The sequence below is a fragment of the Ailuropoda melanoleuca genome, chromosome 1 (assembly GCF_002007445.2).
Source record: "Ailuropoda melanoleuca isolate Jingjing chromosome 1, ASM200744v2, whole genome shotgun sequence".
Taxonomy (NCBI): Eukaryota; Metazoa; Chordata; class Mammalia; order Carnivora; family Ursidae; genus Ailuropoda; species Ailuropoda melanoleuca.
In genome coordinates this window covers 188,960,170-188,984,869 of record NC_048218.1, presented here as the reverse complement: position 1 = coordinate 188,984,869, position 24,700 = coordinate 188,960,170, and the positions used below count along the sequence as shown (strand labels likewise).

Sequence of the window (24,700 nt, the reverse complement as noted above, 5' to 3'; positions counted from 1 at the left end):
CCTTAAGTCACAAGTATTCATTTTCATAACATTTGGATGGCTGGTTTCATCACTTGTTCTATAGGTGTCCATTCATTGCTCCACAGCGTGAGTCCCTAGAACTGGGATTCCAGGCTCATAGTCTGTTTTTAATTAAAGTTTTATTGGAACATAGCCACGTCCATTTGTTTGCATATTGTCTATGGCAGCAAAGGCAGAGTCGAATAGTTGGAATAAGACCAAATGGCTTTCAAAGCTGAACTATTTACTATCTGGTCCTTTACAGAAAAGATTTGTCACTCCTGCCTTAGAGTACTGCTTTTTAAGGAGAACTTTAATAGGTGACTTCCTGGGGCACCTGGCTGGCTTGGTCATAGAGCATGCAACTCTCTTGATCTCAGGGCTACGAGTTCAAGCCTCACAATGGATGTGGAGACTGCTTAAAAAATAGAAAACAAATAAAATAAATAGAATAGAATAGAATAGAATAGAATAGAATAGAATAGATAAAAGGTCACTTTCCTAGGACACCCAGCACTTGCAGTCAGGGAGACATACTCCCCAGAATAAGTGTTACACTGTGTAAAAAAAACTTGGCTCATTTTTAATGATTCTGCAATGTGATCTTCATGTAGCACTGCCTGAGGTTTTAACAAGCTCACTGATGTGTTCAAACTAAACTAACTGGGGTGCCTGGGTGGCACAGTCAGTTGAACAGCTGACTCTTGGTTTTGGCTTAGGTCGTGGTCTCAGGGTTGTGCGATCAAGTCCTGTGTCAGGCTCTACACTCAGCCTGGAGTCTGCTTAAGACCCTCCCCCTCTCCCTCTGCCCACCACCCCACCCCTGCCAGCCACTAGCACATGCTTGCTTACACACTCTAATAAATCTTAAAAAGTAAATTAAAAAAAATTAACTGAGGAAGCACTCAATAATCCATGAGCCTCTGTGAAGACTCAAAGTAGGAAGATTTCCTCTCTTCTGATCACTGGTGGGCAGGGGAGGCCCGCACCTGGCATTCACTGAGGGTATTATGCTCCAGCCACAAGACTCTATAGACATAAATTAGCCCCTCTCTTCCAAGGAACACTCACAATGCTCACAATGCTGCCATTAAGAGCAAGGAAAGCAATCAACACCATCATTTCTGTGGTGGCAGAGGCAGGCAGTACAGAGAAAAGTCACATGGAAAACTGGACTTGCAGCGGGATGAATGTCACCTCAGGAAGCTGTTGTGAGCAAGAAACAAAAGACTATACTTAGATTCTGCCTGGCAAATAGTAAGCGTTGTGTGCTGGTGATCACTCTTGTTGGTTTTCATTATCACTGACACTGGCCTAGTTGCGTTATTCCTTCTGCACTCAGCCACCTTATTCATAAGATGAGGGAGGTGGACTAGATAGTCCTAAACATGTTTCCCTACTATAAAATCTATTTTACTAGAAGAAAAAAAATGTTCTATGTGCAGCCATGAAGATACACGTTCTCAATGCAAGCATTTTTTTCAGGAAACAGCTGAAAAGGTGAGCCAGACTTCACAAGCTCTGTCCAGGAGATGAAGCTATCACAGCAGACACCTACTTCGAATCCAGCGGGCCTGGGAAGAGGTCACCCTGAGCTGATAAAGACATTGTGTTCACCCCTTCGGCAGCAGCACGTGGCCTGGGAGAGCAGCCATCCATCCGCAGCACTCTCAATCACACACGCCACTGCAGAGGCAAGATTCACGGCTCTAGAGGCAACAGGCCAGTGTTATCCAATATGCATGAAATCAAAGTTTTCATCATTTCCAGTGGTCAAAGGCCAGTGAGTGATAAATCCCAGAATACCAGGATTAATGAAGGAGTCATTAAAACCCAGCATTAAATCACTTCTGTAGCCAATGCTGAGTGAGGGCTGTAATATATTACAAGGCTGATTAGAAAGAAACAAGTTCCAATTTAGAAATGAATTACCTGATTTTTTAAAAAACTGATTGGATGGCTATCACAGCAATTTTGTTATTACAGGAGAAAGAGAGAGTGGGTAACATATAAGTTATGTCATGGATAGGAAATTATTATCTCAAAATCACAGGGAACAGAATTTGGAGGTAAATAACTTCCTAAAGACAGTAAGATGGAAAAAGGAGTCCTGACTCTGGCCAGATTTTACTTCTTTTTTTAAAATTTTGAGTGCAGGGTGTGTGTGTGTGTTAAGGGGGAGGTGCTGTTAACACTTTATGCCCAGGAAACAAGTTTAATCTAGAAAAATTCTAGAATAACCACATTCTGATTACAGTCAGAGAGAGGGTGTGAGCCGATACCAATGAATTATCTTCTCATTCACAATGAGTACCGTCTTATTGTTGGACATAACCTATCAATATGAAAAACAAAAGCCCTCAACAGATACTCTAAAGATTAAACATGGTAAAAAACATGGGACTGGCTCAGGTGGGCAAGGCTCTGACCTACCTATACCTACTCCCATTTCCGTAAGTTTCTGACTGAGAAAAACAGAGCCTCCAGAGCCTTCTACTTACTTGTTATGGTTCTATCCTGGGGCAGTGCACTAGTTAGAAAACGCCACCAAGCAGATGCTCAGGCTGAGAGAATCCCTTTCTAGGCAAGGACTTGCAACCATACCCTCTCAACACACAAAGCTCATCAGTACAGGCAAGGTCATGAAAACAGTTCCAATTCAAACAACTGGAACCAAAATAGGAATACTTCTTGTTCTCGACTCTCCCCCTCTCTGCCAAGCTACTGTGAGACAAGACTGACATCTCTCCCTGAAAACAAGTCTTGAAGGATTCTCTAAGACCAGGTGATATAATGCAAATTCTTATGTGTTATAATCAGATAATATTCAAAATATTTAACATACGGCACTGACTAGTTTGTCATACTTGTATATACCAGCTGAATATAAGTCTTGTTTATAAAAATAGAAAGGTATGAAAGAAAACAGCCAGGGTCATAAATGTGGTTGTATCTAGAAGGGTAACAGGATAATATAGCAAATCACTTGAGGATATTAGTTTAGATTAAAGGCTGCCAAATAATTATGCCTCAATCATCAAAACACACATCCTTAATTTCAGATGCACCAATCTACACCCCCAAAAAAGAAAACAATTAACTCAAGGGCTTCTTAAATATTTAACTATCGACTTGAATCTTTAAAAACCCTACATCTAGCATTTATCGAGTCTAACAAATAAATAGATTATACTTCAATTTCTTTGGTCCCCAAAAGTATTTAAAAGATACAGTTTAGGTTAGTTAGCAACAACACTACCAACAACAAAAACATTAACAATACCTTCTACTGCCAAAGACTTCCTCTTAAGGAGAAAATTAAAAACAACAACAACACAAACAGTTGCCAACTAGATGAAAATCTATGAATCTGATAATTATAGATAGAGGTAAAAGGAGTATTAGAGGTCTAAATTCGAAGCTCTTGGGGCACTGGGTGGCTCAGTGCGTTAAGCGTCTGCCTTCAGCTCAGGTCACGATCCCAGGGTCTGGGAATCGAGCCCTGCATTGGGCTCCCTGCTTAGCTGGGAGTCTGTTTCTCCCTCTCCCACTCCCCCTGCTTGTGCCCACGCGTGCTCTGTCAAATAAATAAATAAAATCTTAAAAAAATAAATAAATTTGAAGCTCTTTCCGATGTTTGCACCTTGTTACTCAGGTAAACAATTTAACTTCAGGTCATGTCAGTGGTAAACGGTAATGAGGCCACTAAGTAAACTGGCAGTGGTAACTAAGAGTTAACTACTTGGGTAAAGTCTGATTCTGCAAATCCACAGACTTCCAACTAAATATAGTGTTTATGATCGAAATCCTGGGGAGGGAGGGATACATAAAAGGAAAAATGCATGGTTAGCTCTTTTGCAGCCAACACAAGTTGCCACAAGACCAGGGGCAAGAGGAAGTCCCACCATAAGAAGAGAAGTGTGAGCTGGGACAGCCCGCTGCCAATAGTAAGACTGGCCCCACCACATACACACACTCCACGTTCGGGGAGGCAATAAGAAGTACTGTGCCTTGAGGCTGGACATGGGGAACTTCTCCTGTGGCTCTGAGTGTTGAACCCTGCAAAACAAGGAGTATCAATGCCGTCTACAATGCATCCGCTGACAAACTGGTCAGCACCAAGACCCTGGTGAAGAACTGCATCGTGCTCACTGATGGCACACCTTACTGACAGTGGTCCCTGGGCCGCAAGAACGGGGCCAAAGCCGACTCCCGAGGAGGAAGGCATTTGAAACAAAAAATATCAAGGAAAATTAAGAAATATGATGAAAGGAAAAATAATGCCAAGATGAGCAGTCTTCCAGAGGAGCAGTTCCAGCAAGGCAAGCTTCATGCCTGTATTGCTTCAAGACCAGGCCCGTGTGGCCAAGCAGATTGCTACCAGCTAGAGGGCAAGGAGCTAGGGTTCTATCTGAGGAAAATCAAAGCCCGGAAAGGCAAATAAATCTTCCTCCCTTCTGTCTTCAGTCATGTAATAAAGATGTTTAATTGTTCTGGGAAAAAAAAAAGATCCATGGCTAGACTTTAAAGCCAATGGGAAAACTGGTTTCACTGCTACTACTTCTCTCACCCCTGAACACACCCCTAGTTAAAATTCTTTCTTAAGAACCTGAGAAGAGGTTTAAAGAAACTTTAGATTACTAAAAAGAGCTACTAAGAGATTAAAGAATATTAGCAATACTGTTTGTTACTTTCTTCTTCAACAAAGGCCAGATAAGGGCCTTAGGAAAAGGGGACGGGTGAATGACTTACTAAGGTCATGCCACATGCTGGAGGCAGAGCTAGAAATAACCATTACCCCTTTAGCCCCTTCACTGCTCTGCCATTCTGTACTTATTCTAAACAGAGTTGGTACGACAGAAATTAGTGGAGGTAAAAGGCTATGCTTAGGCACCAAACTGATCTGAGAAAAGATGCATTTGTCAAGTTTCTTTTATTCTTCCTATTACCTATATCTATACTTATCTGAGAATAAAAAATGTTGGTTTTGGAGCTGCACATTAGAATCACCATTCAGAACACTAATGCCAGGCCCCATGCCAGGCCAATAAACCCAGAATGTCGAAGGGTGAAGAACAGTATTTCGAAAAGAACAAATGCGGAAGGGGGGCAGCACCTGGGTGGCTCAGTTGGTCAAGCGTCTGCCTTCAGCTCAGGTCAGATCCTGGGATGGAGCCCTGCATCAGGCTCCCTGGCTCAGAACGGAGTCTGCTTTTCCTTCTCCTTCCCCCACCCCACTCATGCTTGCTCCCCCTTCATGCTTGTTCTCTCAAATAAATAAAATCTTTAAAAAAAAAAAGGAACAAATACGGTACCTAGATTTTAAATATGGGGCACCACTATTTTTTTTTAAATGCCCCAGGTGGTTCTATCATGTAATTTTGAGGAAAAGAACCCAGACAGAAAAGTTCAAGTAATATATTCTCTTTTTCCGAATTTCAAGGGCCCAAGAATGACCTAACACAACCTAAGGCCCCCAGAATCCTAAATGTGTTAAAGAACCTGGTACTCCCCAAAGAATAAGAACCTAAGAATTGTTGGTAAGCACAGGCCAATTTTTGGAACTGGTTCAGGGAACAGAAAATTCATTCCTATTGGTTCAGTTTAGGTCACAGGAAGACAAGTGATAGGTTGTGAGAGCAACCAGAGAGAAGATTCCTCAGATTCCTCATCTTTGTCTCTTCAGAACAGAACTGCCAGTTGCCATGTGGCATTTTCTAGGCAGCTGTGATGAGCCCCCTCCAAAATGCAGGCATCACTTGGGGAGGGGGAGTTCTCCGCCTCTCAGGCGAATAAGGGACAAATAAGCAAACTCGTGGCCATTATGACAAAACCAGGCCTACGTACCCAGTTTATTATTAGCCTGACATTAAACACCACTTAAAAACAAAACAAAACCACCCGCCCACACAAACACACACCCCAAGACAGAAAATTATATAATGGCATCTGGAATGATCTGCTCTGACAGTGAAAGTAGAACCAGCCAAATCGCAGAGTTCTAGTAAAGACCAAAACGGGCATGAGGTAGCCCCAGAGAGTCATTTTCAAGTCCTCTAGTTGATGCAAACATTGAGATACATAAACAATGCGTTGTTTAGAGGAAGAAGTCAAAATAACACTCTAGGTTCTGGAAGGTTGTCATCCTGCTCTGAGAAGTACCATGTCACTATCAAGTGGAAGAGTAACTCTACACTCTTTTAGCAAACCCAATCATTCTAGAGAAGTTAGAAGAAAATTATCTTGGCACAGGTTGCTTCTTAGGGTGGAAGCTCAAGAGAAGCTTTGTCCTATGGGTCAGAAAGAAAAAAAGGGCCCAGTAAAGAATTCCACTGCCAGTCCTGTTACAATTTACAGTCCACAACCCAGCCAGCGGGCACCCCAGGAACAGGAGAGTGGTGTTTTTATTCCCTGGCATCCATAAGCAACTGGACCAAGCCCAATATCAGTGTGGCTGTGGTTTAGAATATGTAACTGCTTTAGACTTACCTGCCTTCAGAATCTCTGCAAGTAAAAGCTCTAGAAATGAGTCTGCTTATAAAACTATGTCAAAACCAAGTTGTCTTCTGGGGGTCAACATTTTTCTCTACGACTTCGAAGACTTAATACTTTTTCACTAGATGATTCTTAGCTCTAGTATAAGCAACAAATGAGCCCCACAAAAAGGCTAAGGATTTTGAAATTTCTTCTTCTCTCCTACTCATTGGGGAAGGCAGGGATATTCTGGTTCCTGGCTGAAACACAGTAAGCCACTAGAGAGCTTCTGTGGTCAACCCTCACTCAATGGTCTGATCACTCCACAGCCACAGGCTGTGCTAAGTGACAAGTGAAGGAACAGTTTCAGAGGGAGGTTGTTGAGGAAGTGGTGACAAGAATAAATGCTCTGTATAGCTGCTCCTTAAAGAAAAAAAGTGATTTTGCAATCACTGCCAGCATGATCGGGGAGGAGGAGGAGGTTGGTGAAGAAGAGATGGTCTAAGAAGTATAACATAATTCCCCTTGCTGTTGACCTAATATATGATGGTTTATAAATCACAATTTTAACACAATAGGAGCTCACATTAAGGCAATAGTCTGCTGAGTCATAGTTGATATGTAAGCAGATATATCAGAAATCTAAAAGCTCCACGTAAAACCCACACTAGCAACTTGATAGAAGACAGTCCCAAGTTTCCTTTACCTGTTGGGAAGTTTATGCTGTTATTAAACATCTCCAAATTCTATCATACACATTGACTTCAAAGGTCCAACTATTTCCTCTCTCCAAGTTCCACTTATAAACACATTTTTACTGATGGCACAAAAATTCACAAGGGCATCACAACAGAGAGGGTCATTCAGTAAGTTCCACAAAATACAACTTTCAGTAGAACTATTCAGGTGCGGCGGCACAGAAAAGCACTTCCTAGAACACCTAAGATTAGTAGCCCTCTGCCTCTTCAACCACTTCAGATATGTAGACAGGTAGATCACTAGCTATGGCACTATATCCAGATAGGCTGCTTGCTAGCACACCTCTTGCCCTGAAAGATTTTTTTTAAGTAGGCTCCAGGCCTAGTGTGGAGCCCCATATGGGGCTTGAACGCAGGATCCTGAGATCAAGACCTGAGCAGAGATCAAGAGTCAGATGCTTAACCAACTGAGCTACAGAGGCACCCCAAGACGTTTTCAATAAATTCCTTTTATTAAGGGATAAACTGTATGTGCGTTAAACTTCTTGAAACATGAAAACTTACTTACGAATACCACTTGCACCTTTATGTAAGTACTTATCAATCATTACTGTATTAACATAGTCTACATTTAAGATTTAGAGGAGAGCACCTGGGTGGCTCAGTCGGTTCAGTGTCTGCCTTTGGCTCAGGTCATGATCCCAGGGTCCTGGGATCAAGCTCTGCGTTGGGTTCTCTGCTCAGTAGGGAGCTTGCCTCCCTCTCTCCCTCTGCCTGCCACCTCCTCTGCTTGTGCTCTGTCAAATAAATAAATAAAATCCAAAAAAAAAAAAAAAAGACTTAGAGGAAAAATGGATATAAGTTAGCCATCCTGGTAATTTTTAAAAAGTGAGAAAAGAGGTAAATCCAACTGAAGGGCCTGGAATGGAAATAAAAAAGGACTACTAAAGGGGCGCCTGGGTGGGTCAGTTGGTTGAGTATCTGACTCCTGATTTCAGCTCACGTCATGATCTTGGGGTACTGGGATCAAGCCCTACATCAAGCTCCCTGGTTTACGGGGCATCTGCTTGTCTCTCTCTCCCTCTGCCCCTCCCTACCTCTCTTTCTCTCATATATAAATAAATCTTTTAAAAAAATGGACTGCTACAAAATCTAAGCCATAATCCAATGAGGCATTTTGTTTTGTTTTTTAACTAACCTGCGGCAACTACTACGTATCAGGTATTTCCTACATCTTATTTAAGCTAATACTTAGAATACTCTGTGAGGCAGCAATTTATCGGTGGATTAGCTTGGCCAGGAAGAGTGTGAAGACTGAGAAGAGGATGAAATGTAAAAACATTCAAGAAAAATCCTTAAGAAAAAAAAAGAAGTTTGAGTGGAAAAAAAAAAAAAAAGCCAGAACTGTGCAAGAGAAGACAAAGAAAGAAAGGACAGGGGGTGCCTGGCTGGCTCAGTCAATAGAGCATACAATTCTCGAACTTGGGGTCATGAGTTCAAGCCCCACATTGGGTACAGAGATTATTCAAATAAATAATAAACTTTAAAAAGAGAGAGAGAGAGGACAGAAGCCCCTAAATATGAAATTACATCAATGGTGACCAGTCGAGTTCAGAGGCTTGGAGCTGATATACGTGAACTTGACTGTCAGGTCTTAGTAAACATGCTGAACACTTAAATGCATCAGCATATTTAATCCTCACAACCACCGGATGAGGTGTGGGATTATTATATCCAAATTACATAAGAAAAAACTAAGGCCCAAGATTGCACAGCTATCCAGAAGCAGGGCTGAGGTTTTACTTCACGTCTGTTCATCTCTAAAGCCTACTTTTATCAACAGCCAGACACCCAACAACTTGCTTTAGACTTCATGTCAACACTAGGCCAAGTAGTCAGTTTTCCTGTTCCTAGATTCAACTGTCAAGAAATAACCAGTACTCAAAAGGAATATCCTCCACATAAAATCTATTATATTAGCATGATTAAACAATGGATAATTTCCCTTTATTTCCTAGACCTTTGAAAACTTTATCATTTTTTGTGGTTTTATTTATTTATTTATTTTTATTATGTCCAATTAGCCAACATATAGTACATCATTAGTTTTTGATGTAGTGTTCAGGGATTCATTAGTTGCATATGCAATTTTTTATTACTTAAAAAAAAAAAAATCAATTCACTCAGTATGAACTGGAGCAAATCCCCGGTAAGGCAGCACCATGACTGGGAGATAGCAGAATCTACAAAAACTCCATTCCTATTTACCTTACCACTTTGTACTATGCTGGTCACAGGAATTGTAAAGAGAAAGGTGCTGAGAAATGACATATAAAAGACACAGAATTTTTGCTTATTGGTAACCATGTCAAATGTCCCCTTTCCTTACCACATCAATTGCATTATCCAGAAGAATAAAGAAAGAATGCTTGAGGGAGGTCAGAATGGCAGACTGAGAACTTATGTCCACATGACATCCTTTACAAGGTCCCACTGAAATGACAGAAAAGACAGATATGGACAAGAATAGAGCCCTAATGGTGGTAGAAAACAAAAAAGTGTGTTAACAGCATACCAGAAAGCTTGCACAAATCCTGAAAGACAGAAAGCAGATGGGATCTGATTGGTGGAGAACTGGCAGTGCCTCAATGGCCTTTATTGACAAAATACAAAGCACCACAGTGGGTAGGTTTTGGGAACATCATTTGAGCAATTAATCAGGACCCACATTCAAAAGAGCTGGATCACCCAGCCTCTTTCCTGTCCCTATGATTCCCACAAAGTTATTAAGAGCACAGGGTTTTGACCCTTGGCAAATACCCAAGAAAGAATCTACCAGCAAGCACAGGCATTTCTTATATCACATACTATGTTATGTTCCTAAGTTCACATTCTACAAAACCACCCGAAACCTCTAAACAAACAGGGCTTGAGAAGAAAAACTGGATTATGGGTAGACTACTTAAACCCATGAAACTTTCTAGCCCAAGTACTAGCAAAAACCACCCTACTAAAAACAGGGGTACAGTTAAATCTCTACTGGCAGAGGAGCCATAAATCACAGGGCTCCCATGCTTCCTCCTCCTTCTAGAAGGGCTTTGTTTTTACTAGAGACAATTTTAATCAAAATATAAAATCCGACTCAGGCTATAGCCTTCTTCATTAATCCACTGTTTAAATACTGGAGGAAGTGTCTTCACAGCTTTTTCAACTACCCTAGCAGGGTGCTACCGAAGTTAAGCAAGCAGGAAGCATAAAGACACTTAAGGAGTCATGACTTACACAAAAGAAATTGCTGCGGTAGATTTTTCAACTTTACATTCTTTTTCTTTTTCTAAGTCTCTCTATTGCTAAAGCTCTAACTTTAATTGGAAGAAGGCTTACTTATCAATTCAATATTTTAAAGTATCTGGGAACATCGTTTCTAAACCAATACAACTTCAACATTACGCCAGCGAGATTCCCCAGATTACCAAGGTCATGTACAGGACAATTCATGGTTAAAGAACAGAAGGTAGGTGACTTAACCGGGGAAGGACCTTAGATGGCGGTTAGAGCCTGTAAGAAACACAGAGGCACAGCATTTGAGACTGAGTCAGACAAACACATCACATCCCCTTCTCATCCCACCCCAGTGAAGTACACGTAAGCTCGTTACCAGCCAAGGAATGCTGCCTTTGCCTAGACAGTTTTAGTGGGGTCTGAAATCTGTCTGCTTCCTCTATGTTCCAGGTCCAAACATTTTCAGGCACCCCACAAGGAAGCCTGCCTCTGATACTTCCTGTTCACCTATGCCCTTTCATGACAGATATCTTGGGGAAGCAGGCATAAACAATTACAGAGGGACACCAAGGCAACCCCCATCTGGCCCTTCCTTCACACATATAAATCAAAGTTCCCAAATTTTTGAGGATTTATGAAAGAAAGAATAAACAGAACATTTAGTCATGGGGGATAATTCAATGGAAGAGGGTTTTTAAATCTTAAAATACTATTCTCAGACAAAGTATTGTATTCGTGGAGTAGAAACAGGATGCTATTAAAACACTTGAACAAAAAATTTAAATATGAGCACTGAAATAAAAAACAATTAAAAATGGGCTAGATTAAGAGAATAATCTCTGTAAATTTCATAGCAGAAGAAATAATTGTTTTAGAACTACCAATACATTCCTGATGCTTAACACAGTGCTTAGTACACACCAGGCATTTTATAACTACTTGATAAATGAACTAATGAGACGAATGAATAAGAGAGTGAGAATGAACGGAGATGACTCAATGTGCATGGCCGGCTGGGGTGAAGCAAGCTGAAAGATAAAGCTGAAGACAGCTCCTTGTATGTAGAACAAAAATGCAAAGGAAGACTTGGAAGAAAATTTACAGAGATATGAAGCGTAAGATACAATACTGACAGAATTTGTAGAGTCAGAGGCAAAAGAGAAAGAAAATAATTCAAGAAGTAATAGAAAAAAATCTCAAAGTTGAAGACATGAGTGTTTGGCCCTTTGAGTATGCAGCAAAAAAGGACACACCTAGAAATATTTTAATAAATTTTCAGAAAACCAAAGATAAACAGAAAATTGTAAAATCTTCCAGAGCCAGAAAACAAAATGGAAATTAAAGGAATGGAGATCGAATTCTCATGACTGGTGAAGCACTAGAACAACATGACTTCACAGTTCTTGGGGAAATAATTTTGAAGCTACAATTTCATAGAGAAACTAACAATCAAGAATATAGGCAAAATGAAGACATTTTCAGACATGCAGCAATTCAGAAGCTTTACCACCTACACATGTAAAATCAAGGTTCTTCACCAAATCGAAAGGAAATACCACAAAAAGAATGAGCTGAGATACATGTGGCCAGTGCATGTGAAGCAGTACAAAATGGGCGCACCTGGGTGGCTTAGCTGGTTAAGCATCTGACTTTTTTTTTTTTTAAAGACTTTATTTATTTATTTATTTGACACAGAGAGACAGCCAGCGAGAGAGGGAACACGAGCAGGGGGAGTGGGAGAGGAAGACGCAGGCTCCTAGCAGAGGAGCCTGATGTGGGGCTCGATCCCAGAACACCAGGATCACACCCTGAGCCGAACGCAAACGCTTAACGACTGCGCCACCCAGGCACCCCTAAGCATCTGACTCTTGATCTCAGCTCAGGTCTTGATCTCAGAGTCGTGAGTTCAAGCCCCAAGCTGGGCTCCCACTTAAGAAACAACAACAAAACAAAAATAAAAAAAGAAGTACAAAATGGAGAAAGAGACAGACACACACATAGAGAGAAACACACAGAGAATTAACATTTCTCTGGGGATAAAACGACATAGGATTTCTTCTTCTGTAGGTCTTCTCACTCTACCACTCTCACTCTACTACTTGGTCCAATGGTAACTCAGAACTGCTATGGGGTGGGAGTGGAGGGTAAGCTTTTGGGTTAAACTTACAAGCAAAGCTTAGAAGACAATTACACTGACAGAGGAGTAATGTAATAAATCTTGAAATAGGGGCGCCTGGGTGGCTCAATCGTTAAGCGTCTGCCTTCAGCTCAGGGCGTGATTCCGGGGTTCTGGGATCGAGCCCCACATCGGGCTCCATGCTCTTATGGGAGCCTGCTTCTTCCTCTCCCACTCCCCCTGCTTGTGTTCCCTCTCTCACTGGCTGTCTCTCTCTCTGTCAAATAAATAAATAAAATCTTTAAAAAAAAAAATCTTGAAATAGAATAAAAACTTTTTATTTATTTATTTGAGAGAGAGCGGAAGACAAAGTGTGGGGGGTTGGGGGAGGGCAGAGGGAGAGGGAGAGAATCTCAAGCAGACTCCCAGCTGAGTGCAGAGCCAGATGACGGGGCAGGCTCAATCTCATGACCCTGAGATCATGACCTGAGCTGAAATCGAAAGTCGGACACTTAACTGACTGAGCCACCCAGGTGCTCCAGAAGAAAAACTTTTAAAAGGAAGGAGAAGTCCAAAAAAGGTAGCATTGTAACTTTCTAATCTTTCAGAAAGGGAAATACTCTATAAAGTTAATCAGAAACAGTAACTGGACTTTATAAAAGTTCACTAATGGTAAAACTTAAATAATATAACAAAATTGGACGTTAAAGGAAGGAATAGTGAAAACATTATAAAATACTCCTCTTTTATATAAGAAAGCAAAGGGATAAAGTTAAACATTTTTAAACTAGTAGTGTTAATTTATAAAGTTATAAGGATAACTGTCCAAAAAATAAAAAGCAGACATGGCTAAGAAGTTAGTGTCTATGCTTCCATGGGAGCATCTGTGGGAGGCAGTGGCCTAGTCAGTGACATTAATAATGTCTCCGTACTTCCTCAGGTGCTAAAAGAGTATCTTCAGGATGCTGTAGGCAGCTCTAAATAAGAACACTAGGTCCAGGAAATTGGGTTTCAAGATGCCACTTTCTTCCTATGTTTAGCTTGAACGTCAGATATTACTATGTTTTAAAATGTGACAACTCGAGAGAGAGGAGGTTTGGCCTGATGGTAAAAGCCTTAAAGCTACAGAAAAACACTCAAGCCAGAAAAGCTGGGGATTGTAGGACACTTATTTCTACTGTGGCTGAGAAAAACCAAACTAGGGTTCAAAAAAAGATTATTCTAGAAGGACTAGACCTGACTTCAAGCTTCAGTCACTTACAGAAGACCTTAGGAAAGAAGTATTCCTGCAAACTGGAACCAGAGAAAAAGAAAAAAGAAGCAGAAGTCTCATCCCTTGCAAGTATGATTGTCTGCTTTACATAAATATAATAAAAGACAAGCTCTTCATAGGAAGATTCCAAAGAGACTCAAAGAAAGTTCAAAACGATGGCTTTGAGGTTTGCTGGATGACTGTCATTAGAACTAAGAGGTAACTAAGATGTCCCGAGTCCAAAAGATCTTCGACAATACCTCTGGCAGCAAGGTCTCATGCTTGTGTGGGTATCAAGGGAGCAGACGGCAAAAGGGCAAGGCAGGAAAGCAGTAGAGGGAAACACGGTTTCAAAAAGAATGTTAGGGGGGAAAAATCACCTCCCCCGCAAAATATGACATTGTACAATAACAGGCACTTTCCAATTGTTCCTATTCTACAGTTTCATCTCTATGCCATTCTTTACTTTCCAAAAACAGGTCATGTCAACGGTCTCCTACCATTGTGAAACACTGCACATGAGAAACACTGGGGAAATATATCTTAAGTGATATTGTATCTGCTGGATCTGTTAATGATTTTCCAGGGCTGGAGTGGCACTAAGTGTGAATGTGAGTATGTGAGGCTTAACCCTAAAGTTGTATTTTTTAGGTGCCCCCTTATAAATGTGAACAAATCTTAACACCTTTCTTAAAAAAAGGTGACATGCAGAAAGACTGAGCAACCAGTTAATACATTATAATATGGGTCTGCCAAATTGGAGCTCCAAGTAATTGGGAAGTCCAGCACAAGAAAAGGTCACCCCAGAAAAATCTCACTCTTCAAGAAGGCTCTGACAAGAAAGAAAGAATGAGATTTTAATCACTGAAGCTAATTACATAGAAGACTAAATCACAAGAAGAGTTATTTAAGTGTCTTAAATACAATAAAAAGTAATTAACAGGAAGCGCCATCTTGACAGCTTCATGTCACAAACCAAGCCTAAAAAGCTCAGCTAATTCCCAGCCCGGGAGCCAGAGAATGAGAAACAACTCTAAGTTTGATCTTTTTATTTTTTATTTAAACTGTTTTGATTAACAGATAACAACTCTTGCCAACTCTACAGTGAAGTTAATCAAGAAAAAAATTTTAATCTATTAGAGGAATGATGAACCTCGTTTTCATTGATTCTCTAGAGGCCAAGAGATAGGAACAGAAGACTGTCACACCAGAGGTGCCTCCCAGAGATCCTGTGACTCAACTCCCTCCCCTACACCAAAAAGGGAAACAGAAGGACTAGACTGAACCCTAGTGAGGATACAGACAATTCACACACTTTGACACATGAAATACACCAAAAAATCTGCTCTGAAGTAACTGCAGGAGACTCCATCTCCTGTGCCTCCTCTTCCTCACTGCCCTGTGATCAGCAGCTTGAGAGAAGCTCTTCCACAGCCCGAGGAGCCCAGCTGATCTCCTGAACAACAGGAAAGCTTCTAGATGCTATACAAGCCTGTATTTTGGTCTATAAGCCTACAAGAAGATGATAGGCATAATTTGGATTGGATGACTTCTTAATTCTACAACATTTCTACAAGCTTGAACAAAGACAGGTGATGCATTACTATAGAAGCTCTCCTAAATGACCTTCCCTGAGGTGACCTGTCCATTCTAGGATTTCGGCTGATGCCAATCAGACTGACTGAAGGCCACTCAGACATACCTGTGCACTTCTGTTCCAACCTGCTGAGCCTTTTGTTTCTGTCCTCATAACTATTTATGCTGGTTGTGCTTGTTATTTTAATTATGTACTTCATTAAATATTTTATTAATAACTGAAATAGGAGTATACAAAAGCATGTGTTTATGAAAACAGATGAATACTTTCAAAAGGTTTAATAAGATGAATGGCTTTAAAATGGCTCCAAAATAAATGAGGGGGATGTAAATCACAAAAGTCTAGGATTTCATCAATTAGTGTTTTTAAGTACTCATTCTAAAGAGGAAGTTATACAATTTATCAGGTTATCAGATAGTTGACCTACTCTGCCCATACATCAAAGATTTGGAAATATATGTACATTTTTACATTGAAAATGAAATGAAAATATTTTAGATTAAAAAAAATCCCTGCTCTAGCCAATGTTTTTGAATACTCAACCATTACACTCAGAACACTGTTAGTATAACCTAAATTTTGACTATAAGCTGAGTATCTGAACGTTATTTATTCATACAACTCTTTTATAATATTATTTGGAAAGATTTGCAAAAGTACAGAAAATTCAGAATAATAAAAACAAAATCAAGGCAAAGGGATAAGTAAAGAGAAGCTCTGAGTATGAATGGAACATAAAAAGCATAAGAAGCATTAAAAGGTTCATCTTCCAGAGGCAACCTATCTTTGTAACCAACCAAAAAGGGAAAACTATCCAATACAACTTCTCCAGTATTGATAACATAATAACAAAATCCGGGCTCAGTAGAAACAAGTGTCTCAGTATTCCCTGTTATGCTTCAGTAAGGGACACTCAGCAATATAATAAGCAAGTAATTCAAAAATTTACTGAAACTCCCACCGTATGCTGAATACCGACACTACAACAGAGAATATAAGTGACAAAAATCCCTATCTTTAGGGAGCTTATGGTCTAGTGAGAGCTTGTCTCAAAAGTATCCATAAATCTCAGTTATTTCTCCTGAAGGCAGCCTTGCAGTTGCTTCACATAGTTTAGTAGAGAGAACTCATAATGCTTCCCAGGCACCTTGCTAGGCTGATCTAATAGAGGAGACAATTTAGGTATCTAGAAGAATCAATATGCTGGTAAATACTTGGTAAATCATACAAAAATAATATTTCTTATAATCCAGTTAACAAGAACTGAGAGGTAGAGAAAGGCCAAGGTTATCATCTCTGGCATGAACCTGAAGTACAGACAGTCTATGCTGTCAATGAAGACCCATCAAGTTGTGCTAACCAACCAAACTGAAAAAAAAAAAAAGATTGATACCTTCTTATGAAGGCTTGAGAATCTGACCAAAACCTTGGCTGGTACAGAGAGCCACCTAACCTTTGCAGAAAGGCATGCTAGCCTGAAGGAGTAATCTCCTTCGAAGCCAAGATCAATACTGTTGAAACCTCAAGGTTTCATGGCGTGGAGCACGTCCACAACACCCTACTATGGAATTTTTAAACTAGCTGTTTCAAATTGTCCTATAAAAAGAAAAGTCTCTGTAACACACTCAGATTATGTAAAATTTTAAGCAGTGTGAATTTACTTTAAGAGTATACCACAGTGGTAACTAAATGAAATAACCTACTCTGATGGATTGTTAAACACAGGTGGAAACAAAAATACAAAAATAAAGATGTGGCAAAAATACAAAATAAAGATGTGGCTTTTTACAATAGTGACACTGTTGTTTCTACCAGTATGTTAGATAACAGGAGCAATTATTTACTGTACGACTCCTTGTTAGTGACAGTTAAAATTTTAATATATAGGAATACTAACTTTCCAGCTCTCCATAATAGAGTAGCATGTATCCAGCTCCTAAGAAGCAGTGACAAAGTGACAATAATCATTATTGCAACGTACAGACAGAAAAATGACCAAAATATATCCTAGTCTCTCCCATGTCAAAAATATTATCTGATTTGTCAAGATTCTGCTTCTAATAGAGCCTGTCACTTGTGATGGTGTTAAGGTAGTGACAACAAAAGCCTGTATCGAGTTCCTCTCCACGAAGTCTCTGTTGTGTGAACAGTAACGTTTACATAAATATAGGAGTGGTAACAGTGACCAAAAATAGTTACTGCCAAAGTGTGATAGCATGAATGAGCAGAAAAGGTTCCTTTTTGGTAAGAGAGCTTCTGGAAGGTAAATTATCTGCAGGATCCTCTCTTTCCTTTCAGAGGCAAGCTGTAGCTTAGAGGTGTTTCTCCTAATGGGCTCCATTGTACTTTCAACAAGACAATCCCTGTTTTGATGGGAAACCTATTCTTTTCTTCCCCTCCACTATGTCCCCTTAAAAGAGAAGAAAAATACCAGTTTGGTAAACAAACAGCATTTAAGATTGTTAACTAGAAATGGAAACAATTATCATGCTGGTATGTTTTATGCAGAGTAAGAACTGCTACTGGGGACTGACTGACTGCTTTAATATTCACTGTGGAAGCATGGCGCAGCGGGCTGCAGGCTTCCTCCTTCCCCCATCAGATACCTCCCTTAAAAGACTGTTCGTCAACCAAGTTCCCAAGAGACTTTGGAATAGAACAGGATATGGCCAGTACAAAAGAGGCCCCATCATCTACTGACAACATACATCCATATAAAGAAAATGTCCAATGAACCCTTCTTCCCCTGCCCTCCCTTTTTTGGGGGGAGGGGTGTCTATAATTGAACTTCCTAAATTAGTGTGCAGATGATTTTTCCACCTAATGTTGGATAGTACCTAGGGCCTGACAATAAATGGCATTATTAATAGTAGTAATGTATGCTACATAGTGCCAAGCACACAGAGCCCAATAAATCTTAAACAATAATGAAAGAATATGATTAGCTAATGAATGATTATGAAATGCTTTGCAAATGTGAAGTGCTACACAGACATAATAATTAAGAACCACTGTGTTAAGAGCAACAGAAAGCAAATCAGGGAGAAAAGAAAGGAGAGACGTGACTGAGGACAACTTGCAGGTCTGGCTGAGTCCCTGTTGGTCAGAACACTCACATTCCTCCAATGGTGACAGTGGCACATGTCCGCTCTGAAAAGGCAGGCACCGTCTCTGTGGCTGGGCTGGCTGGCCTAATGTAGTCCACAGTCACATTGACCTGCAAATAAAGAATCAAGGGAGTTAAGGCTGAGAGTCTGCAACACAGCTCACTAGCAGGCACGTGTTGTGAAAGGTCACCTGAAGGCAGCCTCGCAGTTGCTTCACATGGTTTAGGAGAAACAACTCTGGGCCGACCATTTTGAATTTTCTGGGCTGACGATTTTAAAAAACAACAATCGAAAGATAGCTGAACCACAGACTGGGAAAAAATATCAGCAAAAGCCTTATCTGATAGAGGACTGTTAACCAAAATATGCAAAAAGTCTTAAAAATTCAACAGTAAGAAAATGAACAGCTGATTTCAAAATGGGCTGAAGATCTGGACATCTCACCAAAGAAGACCTTCAGATGGTGACGATGCTCTCCATCGAATATCACTGGGGAGATACAGATTACAAAACGAATGAGCTACCACTACATTAGGACTGCCCAAACCTAAACGCTGACTACAAATGCCAAAGTGGGTGTGGAGCAGAGAGGACTCTCATTCCCTGTTAGTGTGAATACAAAATAGCATAGCTACTTTGAAAGACAGTTTGGTGGTTTCTTATAAAACTAAACATATTTTACCGTATGTTCCAACAATCATGCGCCTTGGTATTTATCCAAATGAATTGAAACTTATGTCTACACAAAAACCTGGACAAGCATGTTTATAGCATCTTTACTCATAACTGCCAAAATCTGGAAGTAACTAAGGTGTCCTTTAGTAGATGAACATATAAACAAACTACGGTACATCCAGATAATGGAGTATTATTCAGCACTAAAAAGAAATGAGCTATCATGCCGTAAAAAGACATAGGGGAATCTTAAATGTGTACTGCTAAGAGAAAGAAGCCAACGTGAAAAAAGGTGACATATTGTATGGTTCCAATTATATGACATTCTGGAAAAGCCAAAATTATAAAGACAATGAGATCAGCAGTTGCTGGGGGTCAGGGGAAGAGAGAGGGATGAGCAGGAAAAGCACAGGGGACTTTTAGGGCAGTGAAACTATTCTGTATCATACAATAATGATGGACACATGCCACTACACATTTCTCAAAATCCAGAGAATGTAGAACACCGAGAATGAACCCTATTTAACTATGGACTTTCAGTGGTGATATATCAACGTAGGTCCATCAATTATAACAAATGTACCACTCTGGTGGGGGACTATGACAGTGAGGGAGGCTGTGCTTATGTAGAGGTAGGGCGTAAATGGGAACTCTCTACTTTCTGTTCAATTTTGCTATAAACCTAAAACTACTCTAAAAATTTAAAAGACTGATACCAAAAGAGAAAGACAAATGGCCAAACAGTTAAGGTCCCACGGATATTACACTTGACAGAAAAGAGGTTGGCAATATACCTGCAGGACTCCTAGATAACATTATGTAAAGCAGTTCTTTAACCTTTTCAGACTCCTTGAAGATCTGTTTTTTAAAACATGAAATGCCTCTACAGAAAAGCTGCATGTAATTTCAGTCTACCAAAACTTTTCCAGAACCAAGTTAAGAAACATCGAGGAGAACAAACAAGATGACAGTCACAAGGATGCTCGGGACTGGCATCACAGTATGTAAATAAAACGACACAGCTAACTACACCCAGGACCAATACAGTTCAAGTTAGGAAGTTTTGGAGGAAAAAAACAAGGACTGAATGGACCAGAAAAACTTTAAATTTCGAATGAAGAAAGGGTAGGTATACAAATAGGTTAGGAAGCTAGGAACTTAAAATGAGAAAGTTGTCTAATCCTAATATACAACATATGGATATGGACATACTGAGCAATGATCTTTATGAAAAGATTTAAGAAGAAACAAGTACGTGGTATCCATTAATAAACATGCAGTGTCTGTCTTACAGAACTAAGGTATATGCCTGGTTTTGGCCATGGCCAAGGTTTATATACCTGCACTGAAGAAAATACACCGGATCAGGCATCCTGAAGCCATCCTCATAGTCAGAAAGTCTAGAATCTCATTTTCTAAACATGTCTTTAGTTCCCACTGATCAGCTTAAAGACAGCATATTGCATAGACATCAAGTTCAGCCACAGTGCTGGTGAGCACGATTAAAATCCTTTCAAACTGTCTGTTCCTCAAAAACTCATTTTAAAAATGAATACAGAAATTTTGAAAAGGACAGCTGCCTCAAAATTCGGACTGTCAGATCACGCATTTGAATGCTCCATCTAATCACGGTTTCAAAGCAACAGGGAGTCCTATCAGAGAGAAAGCCAATTAAGGACTGAAGGTAAGGTAAATCTTTCTTATGAGAAGTACTGTCATAACACAACAAGACAGACAAGAAGAAAATATACAGAAGGCCCCTGAAGTCAGAGGTATACACCGGAATTATTGCTAGGTCTCATCAACTTGTCTTGGGTACCTATGAAGTCTATGATCAGACTAGGGGTGGGATGGGGTTTAACAACTAATGCCTCCTTCAGAGACGTTTTAATAGTTTCCCTGTATGCAGCTGGCCAGCATTAATACAGGCCAAAGACAGGACAAGGAACGAGAGGGGCTACAAACGGAAGCATGGCTGACTCAAATCCCTCGGAGAGGAAAAGCTTGTCCCCAAGCTGTCTGCAGTGACACACCCTGGAACTCTGTACATTGGCAAGGCCCTACAACTAACTTATAGAAGCAGGAAGAGAGCCAGGAGAGCACCTGGATATCTGTTTAAGTCATGGCAAAATCACACAGGAAATCGGCAGCGTACAGGAGCTAAACCTCAAGAGTGCCCGCACCAAGTAGTGTAAAGAAACTCGGGGCTAAATTTAAAAAGGGCAAAGCCAAAGAATTTGGTGGAATTGGGGGCACTTGGTGGGAAGGCAAAAATTATGTGGAAGTGAGGAAAGAGGTCTGCATATCTGTGTTCTCACCTGATCCACCTAACAAGCTCAAGCCCACAGTTCTACTACAATGGAAACATTCATTCTTGCTTAGATATAAACTAAGTGAATCTCAAGGCTACCTTGTACCTGCCAATGCCAAGCCTCTACCTCAGCAGACAGAAACGGGACAGCAGCTCTTCAATGCAAATACATTGCAAAGTAACATCAGCTCTTTATGCAGAGAGCATTAATTCATACAGAAGGCCACGTGAGTAATGGTGATGGTGATGGTGGTGGTGGTGGGGTAATAGGCAATTAACAAAAATGAACACCTAGTCATCCTCCAGTTCAGAAGGCCAAAAGGCACCCTATTCCTAAAACTGACTTTCAGGAAATTAAGTGGGAAGACCAAACAAACAAAACTTTCATCTTCAATAACCCAAAGATTCAATAATTACATTCATCTCCCATTTCTCCCTTTATCTCGGAAAAGAATTGAAAGTAAGAGATTTAAAAAGAGCTCTCTGGGGAGGCAACATTATTAAAGTAAACCTCAAATACAAATGAGGCCCCAAGAACAGCCCATAGCCAAGACACACACCTGCAGGCAGCCATGACAAACCAAGAATTAAAGTCAATGTATAATTAGCATTTATGTCCCTCTCCTGTGGATTCTGAGATCTGTTTCTGTACCTTGAAGCCATCTCTAGATACCCATCACTGACTTGTCAATCACTTAAAAAAGAGCCACAATTTAAGTAGTTTCTATTAAAACTGTGTATCTTAGCAAGGTCTTTGAATAAATCATAAGTTTAGTTTTGTGCTTGTGGGTTAAATACATACAGAATGGCAGGAGTTAAAAAGTAGCAGATTAATGCAGATAGGTTCCTCATTCATCAAGCAAAGATACTCCTGGAATGTTTAGTATACAAGTATTTTTTACATGTACATAACACAAAGGGCCTGATCTCTGATCTCTCTTTACAGCAATGACCCCAAGGAGCCCTGGGCTCTTGCTTGGTTCTACTAGTCGTTCTCTCACAAAAGAATAACATCCCAACTTTGGGTCTCACTTTTTCACCCAGAAAATTTAGAGCATACAGTATCACTGAACTCTCGAATTCCAAGATAGCCTGATATGGTGTATTATATGGCGTTTTTCTTAGGCCTTTGTAATTCCTATCTTACCTTTACTACAATATACTGGAACCCATAGATTGTAAGCTCCAGAAGAAGGCAGGTCATGCCTTTTGCTCACTAACACTGTTGTCTCAGGGCCTGTACAGGAGTAGGAGGGTATATAGTAACTATCTGTTGCATGAATGGATATGTGTAATCAGGAGTCCTTTCAGACATAAAATTCTATTTTTTTTTTAAGATTTTATTTATTTATCAGAGAGAGAGAGTGAGAGAGCACAAGCAGAGTGAGCAGCAGACAGAGGGAGAAGCAGACTCCCTGCCGAGCAAGGAGCCCGATGCGGAACTTGATCCCAGGACCCTGGGATCATGACCTAAGCTGAAGGCAGTCGCTTAACCAACTGAGCCACCCAGGCGCCCCCAGACATAAAATTCTAAAGGACACCTTTGAAATGAGAAGGATCAATTTTGAGGACTACTTTGTCAAGTTGTTGACCTTTCCGCTGTTTTATATGACAAAAAATATATTTATTTAAAAGAGAAGGAAGAGGAGTATTTTGAAATCATGATAAAGCCTTAATCACAGCCGTTCCTGTAACAGGTTAAGCAAGCAAAATATATGTAACTTCCCATATTATTTGTTTCTCAAACACATTTTCAAAGAAAAAAAAAAGGGTAAGGGGCAATCTAATTTGATTCATCCTTGGTCCATGAGATTGTAGAGTACTCATTTCAGGACCTCTCAGAGAAATGAAGATGAAACTTGAGACCAAATTTATATCACAACCTCTTATAAAGCATGGAAGCAATTTAGTTCAACAGAATAGCTTTGGGCCACACCTAAAGAATTCTGAGGATCTATGGATGGATATTCTTCATCCAACTGATCTCTCAAAAAGTCAAACTAGCAAAGAACTTCATAGACTTTATGGTAGTGATGATAATGAAATGACAAAATGACAAAATCTGAACCATGTATAAAGAATAAGGAATGGCGAAAAACAACTGCATATCCACAACATTTCCAGGTCACAGCCTGAGTTTAGTATTAATATAACTAGGGCTGTTATGTAAGTCTATTTTGCATAATTATCATATAATCCCACCCACTATTCCACATGGCCAATCACAAATTCACAAAGAGCTGTAATAAATACCCTGCCTCTGGATATAAGCTCTTAAATGACCCATCACTCTCATGACAGAATTTCCAGGTAGCTATGAAAAGCTTCTATGCACCCCAGAAAAGACAACATCGCCATCTGGGAAAGTCCAGCTATTGCAACCGGAAGACAAAAGTAAGTAGAACAAACTATTTTACACAGCTTAAATAAGAGCATGGACTCGAGCCACCAGGCTGCAAGGTTTGGTTCCCAGCAATTCTACATAAGAGCTGTGTGAACTTGGATAAGTTACCTAACTCCTCTGTGCTTCAGTTTAACATGGATAAGTCTGCCTATTTCACAGTCAGAAGAAGAAATGCATTAATAAACACAAGGCTTTTAGAACAGGGCCGGACTCAGAGTAAGCTCTATGTGTCAGTTATGTTTAGATAAACATGTACTGATTTTCTTGGAGGAGAGCCTGGCACAAAGTTCGTGCTAAATAAGTGTATGTGAGATAAATAAGTACATGAGTACATACATATATGCATAAATAAGATGCATGTTGACTTAAATCATTAGACTACTGAAATCATTAGGTAGAAAGACTCAATTAAATACACTTTTCTCCTTAAGGAGCCACAGCAAACAAGAATATGTACTTCATACATATTCATCCCAACTTAGAGATAAGTAAGACTCTTTTAAAGAATGATACACTATTTAGTATTTATTTACACATTTTCTAGATTAATTTTGTAGGTACTAGTTGTTGAAGATTTTATTTACCAAAGATAATCAAAGCAGAGTGTGGGGAATAATCTCAATTAACAGGTTAACTAGAGATATTTTAAGAGGATACTCCGTGCCTAAATTAGGAAGACAATGAACAAAGAGACCAAGTCTCCACTTGTCTAGACAAAATTCGACCTTCCATAATACTCCAGAAGATTTATGTATGCTCAATCTTTCTTCCCTGCTAAAATAAA

General features: G+C 40.0%; 1 protein-coding gene and 1 pseudogene across 2 annotated transcripts in view; one reads left to right on the top strand and one right to left on the bottom strand.

The window, feature by feature from the left end:
• The window catches only part of SND1 (staphylococcal nuclease and tudor domain containing 1), a 412,648-nt gene that overhangs the window by 211,609 nt on the left and 176,339 nt on the right, over positions 1–24,700 (bottom strand). For both annotated transcript variants that reach the window (XM_034671485.1, XM_002913419.4), the window contains exon 12: positions 18,536–18,636. In XM_034671485.1, the coding sequence (XP_034527376.1) occupies positions 18,536–18,636 (101 nt within the window). The remainder of the gene's footprint in view (positions 1–18,535; positions 18,637–24,700) is intronic.
• Positions 3,843–4,444, top strand: LOC105239395 (annotated as a pseudogene).